Here is a 20,728-nt window from a genome sequence, read left to right as displayed (position 1 = left end):
CTATGGTTTCATATTGAACTCTATTTTATGAATCTAAACAAAAAAAAGTATAGGTTTCTAGTCGGAAAAATAAGTTACAAGTCGTTTTTGTAAAGGTAGTCATTTCAGTCGAAAGAACGACGTCTAGATGACCATTTTAGAAAACATACTTCCACTTTGAGTTTAACCATAATTTTTGGATATAGTTTCATGTTCATAATAAAAATCATTTTCTCAGAATAACAACTTTTAAATCAAAGTTTATCATAGTTTTTAATTAACTAACCCAAAACAGCCCGCGGTGTTACTACGACGGCGTAAATCCGGTTTTACGGTGTTTTTCGTGTTTCCAGGTTTTAAATCATTAAGTTAGCATATCATATAGATATAGAACATGTGTTTAGTTGATTTTAAAAGTCAAGTTAGAAGGATTAACTTTTGTTTGCGAACAAGTTTAGAATTAACTAAACTATGTTCTAGTGATTACAAGTTTAAACCTTCGAATAAGATAGCTTTATATGTATGAATCGAATGATGTTATGAACATCATTACTACCTTAAGTTCCTTGGATGAACCTACTGGAAAAGTGAGAAATGGATCTAGCTTCAATGGATCCTTGGATGGCTCAAAGTTCTTGAAGCAAAATCATGACACGAAAACAAGTTCAAGTAAGATCATCACTTGAAATAAGATTGTTATAGTTATAGAAATTGAACCAAAGTTTGAATATGATTATTACCTTGTATTAGAATGATAACCTACTGTAAGAAACAAAGATTTCTTGAGGTTGGATGATCACCTTACAAGATTGGAAGTGAGCTAGCAAACTTGAAAGTATTCTTGATTTTATGAAACTAGAACTTTTGGAATTTATGAAGAACACTTAGAACTTGAAGATAGAACTTGAGAGAGTTCAATTAGATGAAGAAAATTGAAGAATGAAAGTGTTTGTAGGTGTTTTTGGTCGTTGGTGTATGGATTAGATATAAAGGATATGTAATTTTGTTTTCATGTAAATAAGTCATGAATGATTACTCATATTTTTGTAATCTTATGAGATATTTCATGCTAGTTGCCAAATGATGGTTCCCACATGTGTTAGGTGACTCACATGGGCTGCTAAGAGCTGATCATTGGAGTGTATATACCAATAGTACATACATCTAAAAGCTGTGTATTGTACGAGTACGAATACGGGTGCATACGAGTAGAATTGTTGATGAAACTGAACGAGAATGTAATTGTAAGCATTTTTGTTAAGTAGAAGTATTTTGATAAGTGTATTGAAGTCTTTCAAAAGTGTATAAATACATATTAAAACACTACATGTATATACATTTTAACTGAGTCGTTAAGTCATCGTTAGTCGTTACATGTAAGTGTTGTTTTGAAACCTTTAGGTTAACGATCTTGTTAAATGTTGTTAACCCAATGTTTATAATAACAAAAGAGATTTTAAATTATTATATTATCATGATATTATGATGTACGAATATCTCTTAATATGATATATATACATTAAATGTCGTTACAACGATAAACGTTACATATATGTCTCGTTTCAAAATCATTAAGTTAGTAGTCTTGTTTTTACATATGTAGTTCATTGTTAATATAATTAATGATATGTTTACTTATCATAATATCATGTTAACTATATATATAACCATATATATGTCATCATATAGTTTTTTTACAAGTTTTAACGTTCGTGAATCACCGGTCAATTTGGGTGGTCAATTGTCTATATGAAACCTATTTCAATTAATCAAGTCTTAATAAGTTTGATTGCTTAACATGTTGGAAACATTTAATCATGTAAACATCAATCTCAATTAATATATATAAACATGGAAAAGTTCGGGTCACTACAGTACCTACCCGTTAATTAAATTTCGTCCCGAAATTTTAAGCTGTTGAAGGTGTTGACGAATCTTCTGGAAATAGATGCGGGTATTTCTTCTTCATCTGATCTTCACGCTCCCAGGTGAACTCGGGTCCTCTACGAGCATTCCATCAAACCTTAACAATTGGTATCTTGTTTTGCTTAAGTCTTTTAACCTCACGATCCATTATTTCGACGGGTTCTTCGATGAATTGGAGTTTTTCGTTGATTTGGATTTCATCTAACGGAATAGTGAGATCTTCTTTAGCAAAACATTTCTTCAAATTCGAGACGTGGAAAGTGTTATGTACAGCCGCGAGTTGTTGAGGTAACTCAAGTCGGTAAGCTACTGGTCCGACACGATCAATAATCTTGAATGGTCCAATATACCTTGGATTTAATTTCCCTCGTTTACCAAATCGAACAACGCCTTTCCAAGGTGAAACTTTAAGCATGACCATCTCTCCAATTTCAAATTCTATATCTTTTCTTTTAATGTCAGCGTAGCTCTTTTGTCGACTTTGGGCGGTTTTCAACCGTTGTTGAATTTGGATGATCTTCTCGGTAGTTTCTTGTATAATCTCCGGACCCGTAATCTGTCTATCCCCCACCTCACTCCAACAAATCGGAGACCTGCACTTTCTACCATAAAGTGCTTCAAACGGCGCCATCTCAATGCTTGAATGGTAGCTGTTGTTGTAGGAAAATTCTGCTAACGGTAGATGTCGATCCCAACTGTTTCCGAAATCAATAACACATGCTCGTAGCATGTCTTCAAGCGTTTGTATCGTCCTTTCGCTCTGCCCATCAGTTTGTGGATGATAGGCAGTACTCATGTCTAGACGAGTTCCTAATGTTTGCTGTAATGTCTGCCAGAATCTTGAAATAAATCTGCCATCCCTATCAGAGATAATAGAGATTGGTATTCCATGTCTGGAGACGACTTCCTTCAAATACAGTCGTGCTAACTTCTCCATCTTGTCATCTTCTCTTATTGGTAGGAAGTGTGCTGATTTGGTGAGACGATCAACTATTACCCAAATAGTATCAAAACCACTTGCAGTCCTTGGCAATTTAGTGATGAAATCCATGGTAATGTTTTCCCATTTCCATTCCGGGATTTCGGGTTGTTGAAGTAGACCTGATGGTTTCTGATGCTCAGCTTTGACCTTAGAACACGTCAAACATTCTCCTACGTATTTAGCAACATCGGCTTTCATACCCGGCCACCAAAAATGTTTCTTGAGATCCTTGTACATCTTCCCCGTTCCAGGATGTATTGAGTATCTGGTTTTATGAGCTTCTCTAAGTACCATTTCTCTCATATCTCCAAATTTTGGTACCCAAATCCTTTCAGCCCTATACCGGGTTCCGTCTTCCCGAATATTAAGATGCTTCTCCGATCCTTTAGGTATTTCATCCTTTAAATTTCCCTCTTTTAAAACTCCTTGTTGCGCCTCCTTTATTTGAGTAGTAAGGTTATTATGAATCATTATATTCATAGATTTTACTCGAATGGGTTCTCTGTCCTTCCTGCTCAAGGCATCGGCTACCACATTTGCCTTCCCCGGGTGGTAACGAATCTCGAAGTCGTAATCATTCAATAATTCAATCCACCTACGCTGCCTCATATTCAGTTGTTTCTGATTAAATATGTGTTGAAGACTTTTGTGGTCGGTATATATAATACTTTTGACCCCATATAAGTAGTGCCTCCAAGTCTTTAATGCAAAAACAACCGCGCCTAATTCCAAATCATGCGTCGTATAATTTTGTTCGTGAATCTTCAATTGTCTAGACGCATAAGCAATCACCTTCGTTCGTTGCATTAATACACAACCGAGACCTTGCTTTGATGCGTCACAATAAATCACAAAATCATCATTCCCTTCAGGCAATGACAATATAGGTGCCGTAGTTAGCTTTTTCTTCAATAACTGAAACGCTTTCTCTTGTTCATCATTCCATTCAAATTTCTTCCCTTTATGCGTTAATGCAGTCAAGGGTTTTGCTATTCTGGAAAAGTCTTGGATGAACCTTCTGTAGTAACCAGCTAGTCCTAAAAACTGGCGTATGTGTTTCGGAGTTTTCGGGGTTTCCCACTTTTCAACAGTTTCTATCTTTGCCGGATCCACCTTAATACCTTCTTTGTTCACTATGTGACCGAGGAATTGAACTTCTTCCAACCAAAATGCACACTTTGAAAACTTAGCGTACAATTCTTCCTTCCTCAATACTTCTAACACCTTTCTCAAATGTTCACCGTGTTCTTGGTCATTCTTTGAGTAAATAAGTATGTCATCAATGAAAACAATGACAAACTTGTCAAGGTATGGTCCACACACTCGGTTCATAAGGTCCATGAACACAGCTGGTGCATTAGTTAAACCAAACGGCATGACCATAAACTCGTAATGACCGTAACGTGTTCTGAAAGCAGTCTTTGGAATATCATCTTCTTTCACCCGCATTTGATGATACCCGGAACGTAAGTCAATCTTTGAATAAACAGACGAGCCTTGTAGTTGATCAAATAAGTCGTCGATTCTCGGCAGTGGGTAGCGGTTCTTGATGGTAAGTTTGTTCAACTCTCGGTAGTCGATACACAACCTGAATGTACCATCTTTCTTCTTGACAAACAAAACAGGAGCTCCCCACGGTGATGTGCTTGGTCGAATGAAACCACGCTCTAAAAGTTCTTGTAATTGGCTTTGCAGTTCTTTCATCTCGCTGGGTGCGAGTCTGTAAGGAGCACGAGCTATTGGTGCAGCTCCTGGTACAAGATCTATTTGAAATTCAACGGATCGATGTGGGGGTAATCCCGGTAATTCTTTCGGAAATACATCGGGAAATTCTTTTGCAATGGGAACATCATTGATGCTCTTTTCTTCAGTTTGTACTTTCTCGACGTGTGCTAGAACAGCATAGCAACCTTTTCTTATTAGTTTTTGTGCCTTCAAATTACTAATAAGATGTAGCTTCGTGTTGCCCTTTTCTCCGTACACCATTAAGGGTTTTCCTTTTTCTCGTATAATGCAAATTGCATTTTTGTAACAAACGATCTCCGCTTTCACTTCTTTCAACCAGTCCATACCGATTATCACATCAAAACTCCCTAACTCTACTGGTATCAAATCAATCTTAAATGTTTCGCTAACCAGTTTAATTTCTCGATTCCGACATATATTATCTGCTGAAATTAATTTACCATTTGCTAATTCGAGTAAAAATTTACTATCCAAAGGCGTCAATGGACAACTTAATTTAGCACAAAAATCTCTACTCATATAGCTTCTATCCGCACCCGAATCAAATAAAACGTAAGCAGATTTATTGTCAATAAGAAACGTACCCGTAACAAGCTCCGGGTCTTCCTGTGCCTCTACCGCATTAATATTGAAAACTCTTCCACGGCCTTGTCCATTCGTGTTCTCCTGGTTCGGGCAATTTCTAATAATGTGGCCTGGTTTTCCACATTTATAACAAACTACATTGGCATAACTGGCTCCGACACTACTTGCTCCGCCATTACTCGTTCCGACACCATTTGTTCCTTTCGTTCTATTAACCCCTGGTCCGTAGACCTCACACTTCACCGCGCTATGACCATTTCTTTTACACTTGTTGCAAAATTTGGTGCAGAACCCCGAGTGATTCTTTTCACACCTTTGGCATAGTTGCTTCTGATTGTTGTTGTTGTTGCGGTTATTATTGTTGTTGGGATGATTGTTGTAGTTGCTGTTGTTGTTGTTGTTGTTGTTGTTGTTGGGCCGTTTGTTGTAGTTGCGATTGATGTTGCGATTGTTGGGATAATTGTTGCGATTATTGTTGTAATTGCTGTTGTTGTTGTATTGGTGATTCTTATCACCGTTTTCCTCCCACTTTCTTTTGACTTGCTTCACATTGGCCTCTTCAGCAGTCTGTTCTTTAATTCTTTCTTCAATTTGGTTCACGAGTTTGTGAGCCATTCTACATGCCTGTTGTATGGAGGCGGGCTCGTGTGAACTTATATCTTCTTGGATTCTTTCCGGTAATCCTTTCACAAACGCGTCGATCTTCTCTTCCTCATCTTCGAATGCTCTCGGACACAATAGGCACAATTCTGTGAATCGTCTTTCGTACGTGGTAATATCAAATCCTTGGGTTCGTACCCCTCTAAGTTCTGTCTTGAGCTTATTGACCTCGGTTCTGGGACGGTACTTCTCGTTCATCAAGTGCTTGAATGCTGACCACGGTAGTGCGTATGCATCGTCTTGTCCCACTTGCTCTAGATAGGTATTCCACCATGTTAACGCAGAACCTGTGAAGGTATGCGTAGCATACTTTACTTTGTCCTCTTCAGTACACTTACTTATGGCAAACACCGATTCGACCTTCTCGGTCCACCGTTTCAATCCGATCGGTCCTTCGGTTCCATCAAATTCCAAAGGTTTGCAGGCAGTGAATTCTTTGTAGGTGCATCCTACACGATTTCCTGTACTGCTAGATCCAAGGTTATTGTTGGTATGTAGCGCAGCCTGTACTGCGGCTATGTTTGAAGCTAGAAAAGTACGGAATTCCTCTTCATTCATATTCACGGTGTGTCGAGTAGTCGGTGCCATTTCCTTCAAAATAGTTAAATGGAACAAGTTAATCATACAGAATATTAAGAGTAGTTAATAGTATTTCGTAGCATAATATAAACTCATTTATAAAAGCTTTTTCTTCATATTAGCGTTTTATAAGTTTAAATTCGGGTAGTACCTACCCGTTAAGTTCATACTTAGTAGCTAATATACAATTCAACTACTACAATTCTATATGAAAAACTGATTATAATAATATTTCGCGTTCAAACTTTTATACAATATTTTACAAACTTACAATACCGCTTATTTTACATAAAGCATGAAATATAGCATACAATAACTTTGATACAAGATAGTTGTGGAGATAATTCTAGCTAGTACACAAGTCGTTCAGCAAAGGCAATAAAGACACGTAATTCATACGTCCAGAAACAAGTCATGCATTCTGGTTTTACTAGGACTACTTTCCATCCTTGGTCTTGTGCAACATAACCGTTATGGCCGTTGATAAGACAGTGTGTTGTAACATCGTCAAAGGGACGAGGGTTACGTAATGTCCAACAGTCCCGTAATAATCTAAAAACCTCATTTCTTACCCCAATTACCGACTCCGTCACTTGTGGAAACGTTTTGTTTAATAATTGTAGCCCGATGTTCTTGTTCTCACTTTGGTGAGAAGCGAACATTACTAATCCATAAGCATAACATGCTTCTTTATGTTGCATGTTAGCCGCTTTTTCTAAATCACGAAGTCCAATATTCGGATATATTGAGTCAAAATAATTTCTTAACCCGTTGCGTAAAATAGCATTTGGGTTCCCCACAATATATGCGTCAAAGTAAACACATCGTAACTTATGGGTTTCCCAATGTGATATCCCCCATCTTTCAAACGAAAGTCTCTTATAAACCAAGACATTCTTGGAACATTCTTCGAATGTCTTACAAACTGATCTCGCCTTAAATAGTTGTGCCGAGGAATTCTGGCCGACTCTAGACAAGATTTCATCAATCATGTCTCCGGGTAGGTCTCTTAAAATATTGGGTTGTCTATCCATTTTGTGTTTTTAAACTGTAAAATAGACAAGAGTTAGATTCATAAAAAAATACTTATTAATACAAGCAATTTTTACATATATCATAAAGCATAAGAACACTATATTACATATATTACACCACACGAATACAACTATCTTATTCCGACTCGCTCGTTTCTTCTTCTTCGGTTTTGGTTCGTTTTGCCAAGTTTCTAGGGATATATGATGTTCCCCTAATACGAGCCGTCGTTGTCCACATTGGTTTAGAAAAACCTGGTGGTTTAGAGGTTCCCGGGTCATTGTTACAACTTAAGGACTTCGGGCGTTGACGATACATATAAAGTTCATCGGAGTTGGAATTAGATTTCTCTATTTTTATGCCCTTTCCCTTATTATTTTCTTTTGCCTTTTTAAATTCAGTTGGGGTAATTTCTATAACATCATCGGAATTCTCGTCGGAATCCGATTCATCGGAGAATTGGTAATCCTCCCAATATTTTGCTTCCTTGGCGGAAACACCATTGACCATAATTAACCTTGGTCGGTTGGTTGAGGATTTTCTTTTACTTAACCGTTTTATTATTTCCCCCACCGGTTCTATTTCTTCATCCGGTTCCGATTCTTCTTCCGGTTCCGATTCTTCTTCCAGTTCCGACTCTTCTTCCGGTTCCTCTTCGGGAACTTGTGAATCAGTCCACGAATCATTCCAATTTACATTTGACTCTTCATTATTATTAGGTGAGTCAATGGGACTTGTTCTAGAGGTAGACATCTATCACATAATATCAAACGCGTTAAGATATTAATATATCACATAATATTCACATGTTAAAAATATATAGTTTCCAACAAAATTTGTTAAGCAATCATTTTTTAAGTAAACACGGTCGAAGTCCAGACTCACTAATGCATCCTAACAAACTCGATAAGACACACTAATAAAAAATTCTGGTTCTCTAAGACCAACGCTCGGATACCAACTGAAATGTCCCGTTCTTATTGATTAAAAACGTTCCATATTAATTGATTTCGTTGCGAGGTTTTGACCTCTATATGAGACATTTTTCAAAGACTGCATTCATTTTTAAACAATCCATAACCTTTATTTCATCAATAAAGGTTTAAAAAGCTTTACGTAGATTATCAAATAATGATAATCTAAAATATCCTGTTTACACACGACCATTACATAATGGTTTACAATACAAATATGTTACAACAAAATAAGTTTCTTGAATGCAGTTTTTACTCAATATCATACAAGCATGGACTCCAAATCTTGTCCTTATTTAAGTATACGACAGCGGAAGCTCTTAATAATTACCTGAGAATAAACATGCTTAAAACGTCAACAAAAATGTTGGTGAGTTATAGGTTTAACCTATATATATCAAATCGTAACAATAGACCACAAGATTTCATATTTCAATACACATCCCATACATAGAGATAAAAATCATTCATATGGTGAACACCTGGTAACCGACAATAACAAGATGCATATATAAGAATATCCCCATCATTCCGGGACACCCTTCGGATATGATATAAATTTCGAAGTACTAAAGCATCCGGTACTTTGGATGGGGTTTGTTAGGCCCAATAGATCTATCTTTAGGATTCGCGTCAATTAGGGTGTCTGTTCCCTAATTCTTAGATTACCAGACTTAATAAAAAGGGGCATATTCGATTTCGATAATTCAACCATAGAATGTAGTTTCACGTACTTGTGTCTATTTTGTAAATCATTTATAAAACCTGCATGTATTCTCATCCCAAAAATATTAGATTTTAAAAGTGGGACTATAACTCACTTTCACAGATTTTTACTTCGTCGGGAAGTAAGACTTGGCCACTGGTTGATTCACGAACCTATAACAATATATACATATATATCAAAGTATGTTCAAAATATATTTACAACACTTTTAATATATTTTGATGTTTTAAGTTTATTAAGTCAGCTGTCCTCGTTAGTAACCTACAACTAGTTGTCCACAGTTAGATGTACAGAAATAAATCGATAAATATTATCTTGAATCAATCCACGACCCAGTGTATACGTATCTCAGTATTGATCACAACTCAAACTATATATATTTTGGAATCAACCTCAACCCTGTATAGCTAACTCCAACATTCACATATAGAGTGTCTATGGTTGTTCCGAAATATATATAGATGTGTTGACATGATAGGTCGAAACATTGTATACGTGTCTATGGTATCTCAAGATTAAATAATATATAATACAAGTTGATTAAGTTATGGTTGGAATAGATTTGTTACCAATTTTCACGTAGCTAAAATGAGAAAAATTATCCAATCTTGTTTTACCCATAACTTCTTCATTTTAAATCCGTTTTGAGTGAATCAAATTGCTATGGTTTCATATTGAACTCTATTTTATGAATCTAAACAAAAAAAAGTATAGGTTTCTAGTCGGAAAAATAAGTTACAAGTCGTTTTTGTAAAGGTAGTCATTTCAGTCGAAAGAACGACGTCTAGATGACCATTTTAGAAAACATACTTCCACTTTGAGTTTAACCATAATTTTTGGATATAGTTTCATGTTCATAATAAAAATCATTTTCTCAGAATAACAACTTTTAAATCAAAGTTTATCATAGTTTTTAATTAACTAACCCAAAACAGCCCGCGGTGTTACTACGACGGCGTAAATCCAATTTTACGGTGTTTTTCGTGTTTCCAGGTTTTAAATCATTAAGTTAGCATATCATATAGATATAGAACATGTGTTTAGTTGATTTTAAAAGTCAAGTTAGAAGGATTAACTTTTGTTTGCGAACAAGTTTAGAATTAACTAAACTATGTTCTAGTGATTACAAGTTTAAACCTTCGAATAAGATAGCTTTATATGTATGAATCGAATGATGTTATGAACATCATTACTACCTTAAGTTCCTTGGATGAACCTACTGGAAAAGTGAGAAATGGATCTAGCTTCAATGGATCCTTGGATGGCTCAAAGTTCTTGAAGCAAAATCATGACACGAAAACAAGTTCAAGTAAGATCATCACTTGAAATAAGATTGTTATAGTTATAGAAATTGAACCAAAGTTTGAATATGATTATTACCTTGTATTAGAATGATAACCTACTGTAAGAAACAAAGATTTCTTGAGGTTGGATGATCACCTTACAAGATTGGAAGTGAGCTAGCAAACTTGAAAGTATTCTTGATTTTATGAAACTAGAACTTTTGGAATTTATGAAGAACACTTAGAACTTGAAGATAGAACTTGAGAGAGTTCAATTAGATGAAGAAAATTGAAGAATGAAAGTGTTTGTAGGTGTTTTTGGTCGTTGGTGTATGGATTAGATATAAAGGATATGTAATTTTGTTTTCATGTAAATAAGTCATGAATGATTACTCATATTTTTGTAATCTTATGAGATATTTCATGCTAGTTGCCAAATGATGGTTCCCACATGTGTTAGGTGACTCACATGGGCTGCTAAGAGCTGATCATTGGAGTGTATATACCAATAGTACATACATCTAAAAGCTGTGTATTGTACGAGTACGAATACGGGTGCATACGAGTAGAATTGTTGATGAAACTGAACGAGAATGTAATTGTAAGCATTTTTGTTAAGTAGAAGTATTTTGATAAGTGTATTGAAGTCTTTCAAAAGTGTATAAATACATATTAAAACACTACATGTATATACATTTTAACTGAGTCGTTAAGTCATCGTTAGTCGTTACATGTAAATGTTGTTTTGAAACCTTTAGGTTAACGATCTTGTTAAATGTTGTTAACCCAATGTTTATAATAACAAAAGAGATTTTAAATTATTATATTATCATGATATTATGATGTACGAATATCTCTTAATATGATATATATACATTAAATGTCGTTACAACGATAAACGTTACATATATGTCTCGTTTCAAAATCATTAAGTTAGTAGTCTTGTTTTTACATATGTAGTCCATTGTTAATATAATTAATGATATGTTTACTTATCATAATATCATGTTAACTATATATATAACCATATATATGTCATCATATAGTTTTTTTACAAGTTTTAACGTTCGTGAATCACCGGTCAACTTGGGTGGTCAATTGTCTATATGAAACCTATTTCAATTAATCAAGTCTTAACAAGTTTGATTGCTTAACATGTTGGAAACATTTAATCATGTAAACATCAATCTCAATTAATATATATAAACATGGAAAAGTTCGGGTCACTACACAACATATGGAGTAACAGTTGAAGTAAGACTAACCGATTGGTTGCGATGTTTGAAATACCAATCTTGTATTGAAGCGCGAAAAAATTCCAATAACATGCAAACAGGTAGTTTTCGAGCATGTACGGATAGTGCATTAATAGACTCTACACTGTTGCTAGTAAGGTATGAATACCTAACATGTTCAGCTCTACTTCTAGACCATTTGTGGAACCCAACATCACTTAAAATTTTGTAAGACGCTTTCAATCTTCTTCGAAATACATTAAGATAATCTTCAAAATTTGACGCACGATAAGCTTTAACCATTTTTCAATAATGTCATTCAAAATATTTGATGTTGTTGGATTTACTTTTAATGCTTGCAAACAAATGACGAGCGCAGAAACAGTGAAACGCTTCGGGGAACACGGTTGAAACACCATGTGCTATTGGCAAACCTAGATCAGAAATAAAAGTAAACTATGACATACGATCACCCATTCCACAAGTCATTAAATGGTCTCGTAGGTTGCCCAAAAACCAATCCAAAGACTCGTTTGTCTCGCCGCCAGCAATTCCATAAGCCAATGGCAAAATTCCATTATTGCCATCCATCGCAACAGCAACTAAATTTGTACCCAAATATCCTGCCTTCAAATGCGCTCCATCGACGATGATTATCGGGCGACAATGTTGAACAAATGATCGAACCTGCAGGAATGAACAATGTTAAAACAAATATGTTTTTAATAGATACGCAAGGAACGCAAGGACGCAAACAAAAGTTTTGTGTCTTGCGTACGATTGATTTGCGAGGCACAAGAAACGTCTTGCGTCTGGTAAAGGAAGACGCAAACTGTTTCTTGCGTCCCTTGCGTCTCGTGCAAAATTTACAACTTTAATTAAATGGTAATAGTGATACTTACAACTACGCCAAGGGAATAATAACACATCAGAAATCTATTTTCTTTGTCTGTGATCAAATTCGTTACGCTTCCGGGGTTGTGAATATTAATGTTATATAGGTAAATTGGAAGCATTTGGTACGACTCTTCACTACTCCCACGAAGCATCTGTAATGTATGACATTTGACCCTCCATGCTTGATTGTAAGATATGCTGACACCGAATCGGCTGCCTATATCCGCACGTATATCGTTTGCTTTATATTCCCGGTTTGCAGATTTGATTGAATCCACAAGCATACTACCCAACACCTTTTTGGTTGCATGTTTATTGTTTCCCATAATTAGTGTGCGTGAGCATGTGTGTACGTCATGCAGTTTCTTTACCATAAAGTTTTCAGTGAATCGTATTCCGTAAGCACTACATTTCCACTCACAGTTTGGCAACACACATTTAGCGGTGTACCGAGATTTGTCTGACTTTACAGGCTTTATTTGAAAGTTTTCTTCAAGACATTTTGTAAATAGGGTGTTTATAAACTCTTCTTTGTTCAAGAAAGTTTGACGAACTTTAATTAAATCTGACACCCTATATGTGGTTGGTATTTCAGTCGTATGTTCGCGCTCTTCCTCATGCTGACTCAAAAGAGTTGGCATATTCCAGAACAGATCTTGCTTTTCTTCTTCATATTGGAATTCTGCGTCTCCGTCTTTTCCTCCATCTGAATCACTATCTTCGACAAGAGGTACCTCAAAAGGGTGGTTTAATTCTTTAATTTTACATACGTTTTCAAGACCATAGTTATGCAAATCAAACTCTTCTGTGTTTGGAAGTGGCAATTCAGGTTCTTCCACTTCGAAATTGTTACTTGCGAGGTTTTCTTCGGTATCATGTTGTAGTAACAATTGTTGTGGTTGGTGTTTTGGTGGTTTTGGTGGTTTTGGTGATTTTGGTGATTTTGGTGTGGGTGTTTCTTGGTTTTGTTGTAGTAGTGGCTGGTTTGTCGAGTATTTTGTTTCTGGATTTCGTTGTAGCTGATGCATTATTACTCTATCGACAATATAAATATCAATAGGAGCATTTACAATTGCATATTGTAAAAACTCTTGAAAGTCTTCATCATCATCAGTAATATCAAAAACATGATTATTAAAAACGTATCTCATTGAAACAGCTGCATTATGTGGGAATTCAATCTTTTTAAGAACATTTTTTAACAATATTCTCCGATTCATTGGTTTTACGGACGCAATTGGGAGTCTTAACCGAATTCTAAAACAATCTCGTGGCATATATATGGGTATGTTGTTAATGTACTCAAAATAACCCCCACAACATATATTAACAACAAATTTATCATCATTAACACAATTCATAATGACAAAAATTAGTGAAAAAATGGTTAAAATAGTACCTTAACGTGGGTATAACCTCTGCATTGAAAACTTTTGAAATTGTTGTGAGACTGTGATTTAAAAGTCTCATGGTCAATCTAAATATAGGGACAAAATATTATCCGTAAAAATCTAGGATATCTGACGAAATCTTATCCACAAAATCGTATTTCTGATCAGATAACGTCACAAGCTCGCAAGACGCAAGGACGCAAGCTTGCGCCTTGCGAGGGCAACCTGGCAATTTCTTTTTTTTTTCTGGGCTCCAGCGCAAGAAACTGTTTGGGAATGGGCATTTTGGCTATAATCTCATTGAAACCGTGTATGAACATTAACGTAACTCTTATGTAACCAAAGTGATCCAAGAGGGCAATCTTCTGGTGAAAACATGAAAATCTCACCCGAATTTGATCACTATGATTTATGGATGGCAATTATATGACGAGCCCTTGAGCACTTAGTAAACTACTGAGTACATCCCGTTCGATTTCGACTTAATAAACTTAATACTTGGGAATTAACATTAAAAGTCACCAAGAGGTTGTTTGTTTTGAACTCATTGAACAGAACGTGTCTTAATTAAAAAATAATTATTTATCCGTTGGTAATTGCACTGATTCCAGACATCACGATACTAACAACAAACAGGCCCCAAGTAATGTCAATAATTGTCATTTATCAATGATTTGCAATAAGTTAGTCGATTACTGAGGCATATTGCTAAATTCATTAGTTAGATGAGCCAGGTACTTTTGTTGGAACATTGATACATTGATACGACAAGATTTATTTCACATATTGTATACATATATATAAAAAAAATAGCTCAAAAACACATTTGAACTCGACTTCTAGATATGAGAATCCATTAACAATTAAAAGTATCAGTCTAAAAATAAAGTAATACACAGCCTGTTTCTGGAAGATCTAATCTTCTTATACATCGTCACCACTCACCGGCCACCTGCATACTTATAGGGAACGTCCCTGGCACTTTGCAGCTCTCTAAATCTTAAAGTAAGAAAATGATAAAAACGCACACATCACAGTATTAAGAAGAATCTCTGGCTACAAAAATACAATAGAATGACAGCTAAAATATGAGACAATTTTCACCCTTTACACTTTAAAGTTTTTATGGGGTATTTCTGTAATTAACACCTTTCTCATACAATCTCACAGGATTCTGTCTTGGAAATCGTTCATTAAAGTTGAGGCAATGGAGCTTAGCTTCTTTCCGGTTTCTCCGGCTATGTTCTTTAGGGATGACATATCTTGTTGTGCCTGCAATTTATAAGATATTGAGATGACAAATTAGCAAATCACGATTGGCTATCCAAAGCAGCCCCATTTATATACCTGAAATGAGAGCCGGTTGATGAGGTCACTGGCACTAACATCAAGGTTAGAATTGTCCTCGCCGTGTCCAAACAAATCGGCACTTGAGATGGCAGCAGAGCCCTATAATAAAGATTAAAAAGTGTTTCATTCACGTTAATAACCCTTACATAAATGACTAGGACACGCATGTTTAACTAAGTTATTTCATATCAAAGCATAAACTATTGTAAGTTGTAACCATATTTGACACGCTAATTATAATATAGAAAACTTTTGACATGAAATATGTGATTAAAGGGAGAATACACACCGAAAACTTTTGAAGGGAAACTTGACCATCAAGATCAGATTTATTCTGGTCCCCAAAAAATTGAGCGGATGAAATAGACTTGGCATTAGAGAACTTTTTCCTTGCTTCATCAGTTTCTTCTACCTGAGTATATAAAGCATGTATTATAAATTATATATGGTCAAAGTTATGATCATCGAACCAATTGCAGATACCAAACTCCAAAGTAATAAAACTAGAAATGGTTGGAATCTACTACATGGTAGCCATGTCACATATAACTTTAATTATAGGACAATAGTCACTAAGAACAATATCTGTATTAAAATTAAAAATTGCCTACGTGCATAGATATTCATCAAGAATATTGGCTGCGGCAATGTATAATTAATTTTCTTTAACGGTATATAAGATGGCATCTACAGAAAAATTGACTATTGAATTATTTATAACCATTAAATAGATGCAAAATTGTGATAAAATATTGCTTACCTGGACTTTTGATGGAGTACTTTTCTTCGAGAAACCACTATCCATTCCATATTCTGCAAAGAAACTGGATGACTTAGGTGGCGCAACATGACTAAGTGAATTCACGCCGCCGGGACCCGCCTCCACAGTTTCGGAACTATCTACATACTCAAACCGAGAAGTGTGAGGTATTGCAGCTGCTGACGATGTGCTGCTTGCTGAGGTGGACACTTGTACAACTGGTTCTTCAGGCTTCTGATCATAAATGCTTTCACTAGTCTGCATTATATAATAGATTTAAACAAATCCCGAAAATAAAACTTATATCACAGAATAAGTTTGTGATGATAATATATAGTAGATTGATTATAATTATGATTATGATACTTTGGAGCTAAGTTTTCTTGCACCAAGTCCTCCCGTTTTTCCAGGCTTTTTGGACCCAATAGGCTTCTTAACAGTAGCTGTACGAATCGATGGAGCTTTGACAGTAACAGAACTAGCAGAGCCGTTGGTGTCGGGTTTTGTTGAAGAGCTTTCTTTTGGGGCTTCGGTGACCTTGAAATCGGAAGGTTCGTTTTCAGTTTTGGCGGATACGGGTGACGATGGCAAAGTAATAACATCTTCTGCAGAACTTTTGGCAACTTCTTTTGAAAGTAACTGTTTATATAACTCAGCAGCTCTTGAAGTGTATTTAGCCTCAATTTTCCCTCCATCTGTCCACCCGTGTTGTTTGAAAAAGACCTGAGCACGATTGTTGCCCCCAAAACTCATCATCTTTAACTGATCTGGTGTCCATGAATCCAAGTTGGTTGACCTGCAGAATTCAGCCCAAACACCTAATTAAACATAACTAAGATGTTGATATTGGATTTGCAAGTTTAGATGGTTGATAATTGTATAAATCTAAAGCACCCACAAAGTTTGGCCACGCTTAGGAACCAACTCATTAGAAACTGAATCACTTAAATTAACCCTGTTTTTAAAATAACCCTGTTTAGAGACAATTTGAAGTGAAACAACGTACCCTATTGCTTAATTATAATGAAATGATGCAAATGGACAGCTGGATGACCAAAACAATCTCAGTTGGATATTGGTGAGTGTAATAATGAACATTTTTTAAATCTCTCTTTAACGGTACAATGTGCAAATATATGTAGTCTAGTGTTACACTGTTCCTGTTTTAACTGTATCTAGCTAGAAGCAACTGACCAGGGTTTAAATGCATACAAACTGTACTGATGCATTTTAGGTTACAGAAAAAAATTGGGTAAACGGTTATTGTGTTAAGATTGTTGTTGACAGAGATCGAAAATTATGGAGTGATGGAATGTATTTTGGATCATTCCAATATTAATATCCAAAATCAAAAGTAGTCAAGCCAAACACTTAAGAATCAAATCAGCATGTATACAAACAGCAGCAACTGCTAAGAGTATAGGATCAATTAGCATCGACTAGTCTAAATCTATTTAGGTGGCGTTTGGTTCGAGGATTTGAAATCCTAGGATTTGAATCCTTTCATGTGTTTGGTTCAATTTTTTATTTATGGGATTTCAAAAATGCACATGTTCTTTCTTTTCTTGTAACCTCAAAAACTTATGAATTAACACACCTGCTACTTCGCAACTTAATATTTTTAATAATTCTTTTTTTTTTTTTTTAAAAGCAAAGATCTTCTATTGATATACTCTGTATTAGATAACAATGGAAGGTAAAATATACATGAGCAACTATGGCAAAAAGCTATCAAACGAAGGGAAGATGCAGACCCAAAGTACCTATCCAAAATGAGCTATAACTTTTATACGAATGTGACTACATGTGGTGGGTTTCATGTACTCTGTATCACTACATAATGACATAATTCTAATTTCTAATATCTAATTCTACTCCAATCTAATTCTAATACTACATGTAAATAAAAAATAAAAATAAACAATCAATAATACGGAGTAGTACTCTGTATCAATTTTCGTCGCTAAATCACAAAGTACACATATATGTGTCGTAAGCCCCAATTCAAGAAAATAAATAAAAATTATAAACCCTAATTTGGGAAAGAGTATAGATATAGATGCAGAAATTTTAGTGAAAATTATAATCTATAAAAATATGAAGATACCTGAGATGATGAGAGACTTATTAATTTTAGAATCCTAAAATGAAGAAAGATCTTGTGATGGTATCCATGGAGAAAGCTTGGAAATAATTTGAGGGGAAACAAAGAAGCAGATATTTTTTTGAGTATGAGAGACTTGAAAGTTACGTGGGATTTAAAATCCTCTCACTCCCTGAAGTATTTTAAAATCCCTTCCCCATAGGATTTGAATTACAAATCCCTTCTTCAAAAACTCCAACCAAACACATCATTTCATAGGATTTCAAATGCAAATCCCTTGAAATCCTATGAAATCCCACCAACCAAACACCACCTAAGAGTATAGGATCAATTAGCATCGACTAGTCTAAATCTATTTAGTGTCTAGTTTTCTTTTACATTACACACTAAACTAAAGTTTCTAAATAAGGTTTACATTGTGAAATCTTTCTGCTATTATCACAACAACTAGATCCTGGCCAACTAATTATATCACTGTCCTTATCCATAAACAGCCAAATCCTAATCCAATGCATAGTGACATAGCAGGACTCCCTACCTGCAACTATTAAAGGTTTCAGACTGAATGCATGTTGATTAGCAATTATACCTAGCTTCATCTTAAAACATATCATTTGATCACATTCATAGCTTCAAACTACAGTAAAGCTCATCCAAATTTATTTATCAATTCAGCATATTTGAGTTCAATCAAAGTTATGTCAGCTATAATTCACTCCAAAACCAAATCATGGATCAATCACACAAATATACAAAACATATAAATAAATATATAATTGATATACCTAACGAAGCTGATGTGAACACCGAGGCTACGATGAGTAGCTGAACAATCAATACACAAAAATATCCCATAGGTGACGGACGCCCAAGTAGGGTTCCTCGCATTACAATCAAAACACATCTGAAACGCAACACGATAAAATCAAATCAGATCAATTGAATATGAGATTTACGTAAACCTAATTGCAGATCTGAATAAATTGCAAACAATTAGATATGAAATATATCATATCTATACGTTACCTTATTCTCCGATTTAGCTTTCAGCTTCCTGAAAACGGCGTTTTTGTCGGTCAAAGTATCGGAAGCCATTAGAGGAAACTAAAAGGTAAAGTTGATTAATTAAGAGTTCCCTGGAGGAGATTACTGAATCTGAGATTTAGGAACTCCTCAGGGGAACAACAACCGATGAAAGGAAAAATGAACGAGGTGAAATCGAATTAATAATAATTAATGAAATATATATGTTTATATTTATATTTATATTTATATTTATATTTATATTTATATTTATTTAAAATAACATGTGTAACCACGGGTCAGTATTTGATTATCTTTGAAAAATATATTGTAATATACAATTGTTCTTAAAATTATTCGCGTGTTATTTATTTTTCAAATCTTTTTTTTTTTTTAAAAGTATAATATTATGTTGAACAAAATGTTAAATAGACACAAATTACTTGCATGTTATTTATATTGAACATTCTTTTTATAAAAAAATTAGTAGTATCATATATAAAGATTTGCTAAAAGAAAAATGATTGTTACTTTTGAAACATTAATAATATTTGTGTAAATATAATTTCAGAATTTTTTTGTTAATTGATTACCTCAAATCTTGTAGCAATTCAATTTATAAAAAGTATTATATATTGTATTTGTTCTTTATTTCAATTCAAATAGATGTCTTGACGGTTTTCTTATATTTTCATCTGTTTATAAATACCATTTACCAATGTCTCAAAAAACTTCTATAACAAATATAATATATAGATTAAAGATTACTTATATTTTCACTCAATCATAATTCATTCATTATTTTTTCAAAGGTTAACATATTAAATTTGTTAAAATAGTGGAACAAAGTTAAAGAGATTACATACTTTTGTTCATAAAAATGTTGGTTGTAGAGTAGATGAATTTTTTTTGAAGGAATATAGTGAAAAATGATTGTGAATAGAATGTAACAATTTAAGTCTATATTTATTAGAGTTAAGGTGAGTTTACTATCCATTTTTAATGGTGAGTTTAATGTTTCAATTTCAAGACAGTTGGTATTTATTTGTTTGTCTATTATTTTAATTTTAACATTGCTATTATTATTACTTATTAATCATTAATTATTAATATTAATGACATCACACAATGGCTCTAGAATCTTAACACATGTCCATTCCCTTGTTTCAAGCTTTACAAAATTACATAAGATAACATCATCAACTTTGCAATTTAATATATAGTATAGAAAGATTTGCTATAAGAAAAATGATTGTTACTTTTAAAACATTAATAATATTTGTGTAAATATAATTTCAGAATTTTTTTGTTAATTGATTACATAAAATCTTGTAGCAATTCAATTTATAAAAAGTATTATATATTGTATTTGTTCTTTATTTCAATTCAAATAGATGTCTTGACGGTTTTCTTATATTTTCATCTGTTTATAAATACCATTTACCCATGTCTCAAAAAACTTCTATAACAAATATATTATATAGATTAAAGATTA

The 20,728-nt window shown here is 34.3% G+C and overlaps 1 protein-coding gene across 1 annotated transcript; it reads right to left on the bottom strand.

Annotated features, from left to right (window-relative positions):
* Positions 1–14,852: 14,852 nt before the first annotated feature.
* On the bottom strand, positions 14,853–19,419 carry LOC139898568 (probable ADP-ribosylation factor GTPase-activating protein AGD9). Its single transcript, XM_071881321.1, has 7 exons — positions 19,237–19,419; positions 18,996–19,114; positions 16,473–16,902; positions 16,107–16,364; positions 15,636–15,758; positions 15,344–15,445; positions 14,853–15,268 (listed from the first exon to the last, which is right to left on the bottom strand). The coding sequence occupies exons 1-7, from the start codon at positions 19,303–19,305 to the stop codon at positions 15,161–15,163; spliced, it is 1,209 nt and encodes a 402-aa protein (XP_071737422.1). The 5' UTR covers positions 19,306–19,419; the 3' UTR covers positions 14,853–15,160.
* Between the last annotated feature and the right edge of the window lie 1,309 nt (positions 19,420–20,728).

The sequence above is a fragment of the Rutidosis leptorrhynchoides genome, chromosome 3 (assembly GCF_046630445.1).
Source record: "Rutidosis leptorrhynchoides isolate AG116_Rl617_1_P2 chromosome 3, CSIRO_AGI_Rlap_v1, whole genome shotgun sequence".
Classification (NCBI taxonomy): Eukaryota; Viridiplantae; Streptophyta; class Magnoliopsida; order Asterales; family Asteraceae; genus Rutidosis; species Rutidosis leptorrhynchoides.
This window is presented reverse-complemented; position numbering and strand designations above follow the sequence as displayed.

Excerpts from the sequence above, each read along its gene's own strand:
- LOC139898568 (XM_071881321.1), bottom strand. The coding sequence starts at position 19,305 with ATGGCTTCCGATACTTTGACCGACAAAAACGCCGTTTTCAGGAAGCTG. Across the intron at positions 19,115-19,236 it reads AAGCTAAATCGGAGAATAAG|ATGTGTTTTGATTGTAATGC; the intron begins GTAACGTATAGA and ends GTTGCGTTTCAG. Across the intron at positions 15,446-15,635 it reads TTTCCCTTCAAAAGTTTTCG|GGCTCTGCTGCCATCTCAAG; the intron begins GTGTGTATTCTC and ends TCTTTATTATAG.